Raw genomic sequence first — 7,979 nt, 5'->3', positions numbered from 1 at the left:
TTGGAGAGGGGAGGGGGCTTCGGGCCTTGTTCTTCTCCCAAGATTCCTAGGTTTGCACTCTTAGCACCTTTGCCCTTTCCTATACATTAAGTTTTCATTTCAGCTGCAGGGCTATGAAACAAATCCTATCTCTGCAGAAGCAAGCATGTAGGACATTTGTTTTTCAGCAGAAATCATCCACTGGGCGGGGACGATGTATGAAGGACTGTGGTTTTTTTCCTTTAAGTTTATATGTCTCTGTTACGGTTAAATTTTTTTACAACTTGAATTACTTTTGTAACAGAAAGCCAACCAAAAAAATGTGTGTGTACCTGATGACTATACACAGAAACGTCGCCTGCCCAGGGGAAGGCCACGCACGGGGTGTGAGGGCAGGTTGGTCTGCTGGAGGAAGTCACTTGCTTTTCTACATTTCCCAATTTGCTTGTAAGAAGAGCGTTTAACTTTTATAATGGAAAACAGCCAGTAAAAAAATGAAGCCATTATAACATTAAATTAAACCACAAGAGCGCTCCACGCCCAGCACCATGTGAGCCCTGGGCGGGACAATACGGTCACGGAAGGTGATGACTGGGACAGGTTTCTCCCCTTTATAAAAAACTCAGATTTTAAAGACAGTTTGCCCAGATGTGATGCTGGCGGGGGGAAAAAAAAAGTCACAGATTTGCTCCCTCTAGGTGCCCGGTAAGGGGGTTCCAGAGAGCATTAGCCCAGGAGGTGCAGAAGCTCCTGCACCCCACTTGCTATAAGGGGTGCTTGTCTGGCTCAGGAGCCAGAGGGGGCAGGGATGCCAGGACCAGTGCTCTGGCCTGAGGGACCCAACGGGAGCCTGCAGAAGGCCTGGCCAGGCCTGGGCTGAGTCACAGCTCGGAGCGGCCTCCGCAGAGCTGGGCTGAGGATGTGAATCAGAGCCACTTCTTGGCTGGACGCAGCTTCAAGAGGCCTTTACAACACGTGACCACCAGATATAAACACAGCACAACGTGGACACTGCCAGGCTGGCCTGGGCTGCCTGGCTGTGGACAGGCTTCACAGGCGGTCAGCTGAGCAGAGCCTGGGCAGCCGTGTGGACACACGCCACCAGGGCCTCGCTCTCGGTGGCCCTCAGGGAACTCAGGGGCCGCTGTGTGGCCAGAAAGCCTGGCCCTTCAGCCTCCTCCCCGGACCCGCCCGCAGGGCGATGGGAGGAAACCTGTGCTCTTCGGGACCGGCCTCTCCTCCCACATAGTCTACACCGTGCGCCGGTCACCACCGGGGCCTCAGGAATCTTGCCCAACCCCTCACTGTGCAGACGGGGACGTCTGGGCCCAGAAGCAAAGTGACAGGCCCACGTCACTGCGCAGACCAGCGGGAGGGAGGCCTGGCCCTGCACCAGGCCCAGGGACAGACCTTCCCCAGGAGCCCGTGCGTAAGGCGTGGCCCCAACATCTCTGCTGCAGGACACCCAGCCCCCAGCTCGCAGGTCCTTTTCCTGGCAGAGGAACCCCTGGGTCCGGAAACAAGGAGACCGGAAGCCCGCCTCGAACCAGCGAAGGGGATGTCCTTGCCTGAGCTCTGCCCTCCCCCCGTGGGCAGTGTTCACAGGGGACAGGTCTGCCCTGTGCCCTGCCGTGTACAACAGACGCCCTGGCTCCTGGGTGAGCAGATGAGGTCGGGCCCTGACTTGGCTAGTTCAAGGGCGTGAAACCCCAACCACAGGGAAAATCTGAGCTGGAACGTCTGGAGGGAGGACGTGGCCTTGCTTGGTTTCTGCTCTGAGGCGTCTGAGAACCTGGGACTCGGGTTTCTCGGGGCGCGGGGCTTGCTGCGTGCTGCCCGCCAGCACCGCGCAGGTGTGCACCTGCCCTGGGAAACGCTCACCAATGTCTTGACAATGACGGTCACCTTCCTGGGGAATCCTGACGAGTTTGGATTTTTCTGTATTTTCTCCCTGAGCTTTTCTTTCCTTTAGGAAGCGGTCTGGAGTTGTTTTGCAAGAACAGTTGGGGATCCCTGCTCTCAGCGAGGGGAAACTGGCCGCCCCCCCACCCGGTCTCAGCTGGCCAAGCCCCAGGATGGACCTGGACAGGCCGCCCCTGCCGGGAGATGTGGGGCAGACCAGGAGGCCCGGCCCACTCGGCTCAGTGCAGGCAGGTAAGTTATTTGGAATCTGCTTGTTCTGGTTGAGGCCTGCTTTTAAAGCTCTAAGGCTATGAAAGTGTACTTCTGAGGACTCTATCTACTGATCCCTGTATTATCACATCGTTCCAATCTGGGTTGGGGGACAAAACCCATTCCTCATGCTGAGTGAGCTCTGGGAATTGTTTGCTTGTTTGGCACACTGCTTTCTGAACCCCACTTTGTGGAGTATGACTCCTTGCAAGCACAGTTCAGTGCTCAGCCAAAGATTTAAGAGGATTCTGCTCCACGTATTCTAGGGCAGCGGTTCTCAACTTGTGGGTCTTGACCCCTTTGGTGGTTGAACGACCCTTTCACAGGGGTCGCCTAAGACCATCGGAAAACACATATATAATTACATATTGTTTTTGTGATTAATCACTATGCTTTAATTATGTTCAATTTGTAACAATGAAAATACATCCTGCATATCAGATATTTACATTACAATTCATAACAGTAGCAACATTACAGTTATGAAGTAGCAACGAAAATAATTTTATGGTTGGGGGTCACCACAACATGAGGAACTGTATTAAAGGGTCGCGGCATTAGGAAGGTTGAGAACCACTGCCCTAGGACCTGTGGGAAGACCCTGAGGGTTCCTAAGGTGGGCCCTGGGAAGGAGCCCCAGCCACTGAGACCCTGCAGGCTTCTGTCCTCTGTGTGGGCCTCCACAGGGCCCGACACTAAAACCACGACAAGTGACTCACCTTGACCGTGTCAAATGGGTGTCCCACCAGCACGCCTGCCACACCTGGAGGAAGAAAGGGGGACTTGAGACCCAGATATCTCAGACACCCGCAGTGGGGGGTGGAGCTATGGGAGGCCGTTACCTGCTGTGCACCGAGCTCCTCCCCGGAGCCCCTTAATCCTCATGGCTGGAGGATGAGGGAGCATGTGAGGGTGACATCCCCAAGGTCATGCCAGGATCTGTCCAACTCAAAGCTGGTGTCTCTCCCTCACCCTGCTGCTCACGCAGCTGAAACAGAAGATGTCCCCTGGGGGCTGCATGGTCCCACTGCTCCAAACACCCCTGGCATTGGCAGGGGACTCCAGAAACTTTGGACTTGGACCCTCACTCAGAATTGGGTTTCCCCTCTGTCACCAGCTGGCCGAGCTCACAAAGGGCTCAGTGTCTGAGCCTCATCTCCGAGTCAGTCCTGGTGTGAGCACCGACTTCCCCCAGGGGATTCCCGGGAAACACCCACCCAGGACCTGGTGCGTGGCAAGTGCCGGCTGACCACTCCCTTCCCGAGTGGGAGTCGCCTGATACCCAGGGAACAGCTTGTGACTGCGGTCATGCCTGGTGGTGTGTCGGCCCCGGCCCTGCCAAAATCCAGCCCCCCTCGGAGACAAAGGCTCACAGACACTTCTGAGTCCTGCACGCTGTGCAGATTGCAGACGCCTTGTTACCCCACCTCATGGCGGAGATGCTGAGGTTCAGTGAGACTGAGTAACTGCCGCGCTTTCCTCCCTAGGATTTTTAAAAAATATGTTTTTATTGGTTTCAGAAAAAGAGGAAGGGGGAGGGAGAGGGAGAGGGAGAGGGGGGGAGAGAGAGAGAGAGAGAGAGAGAGAGAGAGAGACATCGATGTGAGAAAGAAACAGCGATCAGTTGGTTGCCTACCATACACACACCGAGACGGGGATGAACCTGCAACCCGGGCATGTGCCCAGGCCAGGAATCGAACCTTGGTGCAGGGGACGATGTTCAACCCACTGAGCCACACCGGCCAGGGCTTCTCCCTAGAATTTTATGTGTGTACATCCTAGAGTCCTTTTACCGCCAGGAGTGTTTACGTATAATTAAAACAGCTAACATGTAGTGTTTCTGCCTGCTGGTTACTATTCTTAGTTTTGTACCTATACTAGTTCTCTCTCTTGATACCTATACAGAAAGGACTATTCGCCCATTTGATGGATGAGGAAACTAAGGCATGTAACATGTCCACGCCACACAGCTAGAAATGGAGAAGCCGGGCCCGGCTGGTGTGGCTCAGTGGTTGAGTGTCGACCAATGAACCAGGAAGTCACAGCTCGATTCCTAGTCAGGGCACATGCCTGGTGTTGCAGGCTCAGTCCCCAGTAGGGGTCGTGCAGAAGGCAGCTGATCAATGATTCTCTCTCATCACTGATGTTTCAATTTTTCTCTCTTTCCCTTCCTCTCTGAAATCAATAAAAAATGTATAAATTAGAAATGGTGGAGCCAGGACTCAAACCCTGTAACCCACTGGGAAATGCCCCCCGGGAATCCAGCTCTTCTGCAAAAGCCTTTTCTTTTTAAGGCCGCCAGGGAATGGTTCTGTGTCTGCTGAGGCTCTGGGGCGAGGTGCGAAGGGGGCGGCGTCCCAGAAGTCCTCTGGCTTCCAGGCTTTTTCTGTGTCAATAACTGATTTATTCAGACAGGAAGACTGAGATTTTATCGTGGACTTCAGGAATGCCGCTGGAGATGCCAAGGGCGTGTGCCTTTCTTCTTCAAAACAACCCTGCCTGGCACTGCACCAGCCGTCACTCTGCAGACTCACCTTTTTGTGATCAGAGAAAATTTCCACTTTCACTTATCACAGTCGCCATCGCCAGCCCTTTCCTCCTCCTGAGCCCTGACGCTCACAGGTGGACGAGGAGACCTGGCTTCCACACTGTGGTTTTGGTCCTGAGACACACTTAGCTTCTGTAGAGTGAGATCAGCCTTTTTTTTTTTTTCCATTTCATGTTTTGAATTTGAAAATCCTAGATCTAGAGCCTCTCTTCTTGGGCTGTAACTGGATTCGGGGTGTTTGGGATACCTAACACTTGCCCGTGGTATGCTGATTGGCCTTCCTTCTGCCTCCGGCTGGACCCCTCCAGCCCACCAGGCTCCTGGTGGCCAGGCCCAGCCTCGGGGTCCCAGGGATGCAGGTGCTGGGAGCGCTGGAGGTTCCCTCCCTGTGGGAGAGGTCCTGCCTCCGGCTCCAGACTTGTCTCAGCCTCTGGGATGGGAGGGGCAGACCCTCACCCACCGGCCTCTGCTGGCAGGTCCCAGGCAGGGTCTCCGGGGGCAGACACCTGCATTCCCACTCGCTCCCTTCACTGGTCTCAGCGCCCTCGCCCAGAACATCTGCAGGCAGAGTGGGCCGCGGGGCCTGCCTGTGTCAGGGCCTCGGGCCTCCGAAGCCTCATCCTTTTAACCTCACAGTCACCTGAGAGCCAGGAGGCCTCGCCAGGCCATCTCCCTGAGAGGACCCTGTCTCCCAACTCCAAAGCCAATGCCCACTGCCCTACAGAAGCTGGACTCGCGGGGACACCTCCCACCCCATGACCGTCCAGAGAGGCGGAGGGAGCCACCATCTTGAAGGCACCTGGCAGCAGGGGTGGGAGGGTACCTGTCCTCCCCACAGGGCGTCCCCCTGCACTTCCTCCTACACATGCCCCCAGCAGGGAGACCCCCAACCAGAGTCCAGGGTCTAAGCAGGCAGAAGACCTGAGGCTGGCCCCCTGGTTGGAGAGCAGGCAGGCATACTGAGCCTTCCAAGGCCCCGAGGTTGCTGTCAATCAAGGTCCTGCCTGGCCTCTCTAAGAGCCAGTTGAACAGGAGATCCACCCTCAGACAAACAGCCTGGTGTGCTGTCTGTCCTCCCCTGACTGGGAAGTCAGAACCTAGGGACCCCGGCCACCGAGGAGAAGCTCCGACCTCATCTGCCCTGAGCCTCCAGGCCTTGAGGAGCCAGACAGGGGCATCTGGGGGGGCGGGGGCACGCTCTGAGGGGGAGGTGTCACCTGCACATGGTTCCTGCAGCCTCCCTGCAAGGGCCAGGCCATGCCAGGGGGCCACGGCGGCCCTGGCACACAACCAGGTCACTGTTGCATGGGTTAAAGGGGAGAGGACTGCCCTTGCCTGCTCTGTGGTAGGAGCGGGCAGTATGATTTTGTACTAGTCCCTCCACTTCTCATACTGACCCTTTGCACCCCTCCCGGCAGCTACTTTCACCCTCGTCCACCTGGGAGGCTCAGGCCTCGGCTCACACAGCAGGGAGGTAGGTGGACACCACTCACCCTGTGCTTGCATGGGGACCCCAGTGGACAGTGGGGGGCAGCTGGTGAAGCGCCTACAGCTCAGCAGGCCGCTGGACCCTGGGGCCTGGTGAGGATGGGCCGAAAGGCATTCTAGGAAGAGGCGCTGCCTGAGCAAGAGCCCAGAGTGACTGGACGTCTCTAAGCAGCCTGGCCTGGGACGAGGATTCCTATCCCGAACCCCAAACTCCCAGGACACCTGCAGGAAAACAGAAGGAATCCTGCCCCTCTGGGGAGACAACCCACGTTCCCCAAAAAGTTGGAAAGGGGCCTTGGCCCTGGGACAGCCCCCCACCCTCTGGAGCCACCACGGAGTGGAGGGTGGAGGCAGCAGAGAGGGGGGGCAGACATGAAGGGAAGAGAAAGAGGAGCAGAGTAGGATCAGAGGAGGGTGGAGGGATGACAGCTGGATGGGCAGAGGCCCCTCCTTCCTGTCTCCTCCGGGGCCTGGGCTGGGAGAAATTCTCCACTGGCTTCTTGAAAACTCTGGGGTTTCTACCCGCTTTTGAGGCTCTAGTCCAGCCGTGGGCAAACTACGGCCCGCGGGCCGGATCCGGCTCGTTTGAAATGAATAAACAAACAAAAAAAAGACCGTACCCTTTTATGTAATGATGTTTACTTTGAATTTATATTAGTTCACACAAACACTCCATCCATGCTTTTGTTCCGGCCCTCCGGTCCAGTTTAAGAACCCATTGTGGCCCTCGAGTCAAAAAGTTTGTCCACCCCTGCTCTAGTCTGTGGTTTCCTGAGGCCTGACTGGGTAACAGTCTGGTAAATTCTTAAATTCCTTCCCACACACCACACTCCCTTCACCAGCCTTCTCTCACCCAGAGCTTAAGGCACGCCTCTTCCTCCGGGGCACCCACCACTGGCAGGTGCTGGAGGAGAGAAGCCGGAGGTCAGAGCTGGACTGGGCCCTGGACACCCAGCCAGCCCTCTCTCTGCCCAGGAGGCAGGGCCTGCCAACTCATCGCCAAATTCCCATGGCGAAACCTGGCTCCCAGGTTTGAGTAAATTAACTCTCCAAGTAAAAGCAGAGAAGCTAAAAGCCAAACAGGCAGGGCCACAGCAGACCAGGGACTGCACACCCACCAGGGCCTCCAGGGAACGCAGGCTTGGACCTAGCCAGCGTCAAGGCCCGGCCTCCGGGAAGGTGTCCCACGTTGGGAGACACGTCCACGTAAGCCCAAGAGCTAGCCACAGGGCGTCAGGCCACTCTGCCACTCGGGTGGAGTCCGCCCCCCAGCAGCTCACTGATAGAGGCAGGAAGGGGGCAGCGTGCCAAAGGTGACCCGGGCCTGGGGTCCAGCGAGCGCCTGGCAGTGCTCACAGGCTGGCCCGCTCGGGGGTGATCGGTGCCCCAGCTCTGCCCAGAAGGCTGCAGGAGAAGGTGGAGCCAGCCCCAAACTTCTCGAGGCCGGGAGCGGACCTCGCTCCAGATGGGATGGAGCTGAGGGACGAGGATTCCTACCCCGAACCCCAAACTCCCAGGACACCTGCAGGACACCAGGGGCCTTGGGCGAGGAGGGCGCAGGGGGCGACGAGGCACCTTCCTGGCGGCCCCCCGTCTCCGCCAAATCAGAGCTGCCGCGGGGCCCCAGACCTCCTGCCCGAACGCGCCTGGAAGGATTTAAAAACAGCAGCTCCCGGGCCTGGTGTCAATTCACGCCCACGAGAGCCCCGAGAGATGAGAGCTTTCTTATCCCCATTTTGCAGATGAGAAACCGCAGCCAGGGGGCCAGCCCCTGGGCCGAGCGCCCGCAGGT

At 57.1% G+C, this 7,979-nt stretch overlaps 1 protein-coding gene and 1 long non-coding RNA gene across 2 annotated transcripts in view; both read right to left on the bottom strand.

Annotated features, from left to right (window-relative positions):
* LOC102243875 (mitochondrial basic amino acids transporter-like) overlaps nucleotides 1-3,513 on the bottom strand; it is a 7,249-nt gene extending 3,736 nt beyond the window's left edge. Inside the window, exons 1-2 of the mRNA XM_014549048.1 lie at nucleotides 2,994-3,513; nucleotides 2,871-2,914 (exon numbers count right to left, since the gene is read on the bottom strand). Of these exons, the coding sequence (XP_014404534.1) occupies nucleotides 2,871-2,914; nucleotides 2,994-3,057 (108 nt within the window). The 5' untranslated portion in view covers nucleotides 3,058-3,513. The remainder of the gene's footprint in view (nucleotides 1-2,870; nucleotides 2,915-2,993) is intronic.
* Nucleotides 3,514-5,544: 2,031 nt separating this feature from the next.
* LOC106728093 overlaps nucleotides 5,545-7,979 on the bottom strand; it is an 18,182-nt gene continuing 15,747 nt past the window's right edge. Inside the window, exon 4 of the long non-coding RNA XR_001364341.1 lies at nucleotides 5,545-5,555. This is a non-coding gene — a long non-coding RNA (uncharacterized LOC106728093). The remainder of the gene's footprint in view (nucleotides 5,556-7,979) is intronic.

This window comes from Myotis brandtii, unplaced genomic scaffold (genome assembly GCF_000412655.1).
Source record: "Myotis brandtii unplaced genomic scaffold, ASM41265v1 scaffold535, whole genome shotgun sequence".
NCBI lineage: Eukaryota > Metazoa > Chordata > Mammalia > Chiroptera > Vespertilionidae > Myotis > Myotis brandtii.
The sequence above is the reverse complement of the archived record's forward strand: the minus strand, read 5'-3'. Positions and strand labels throughout refer to the sequence as shown.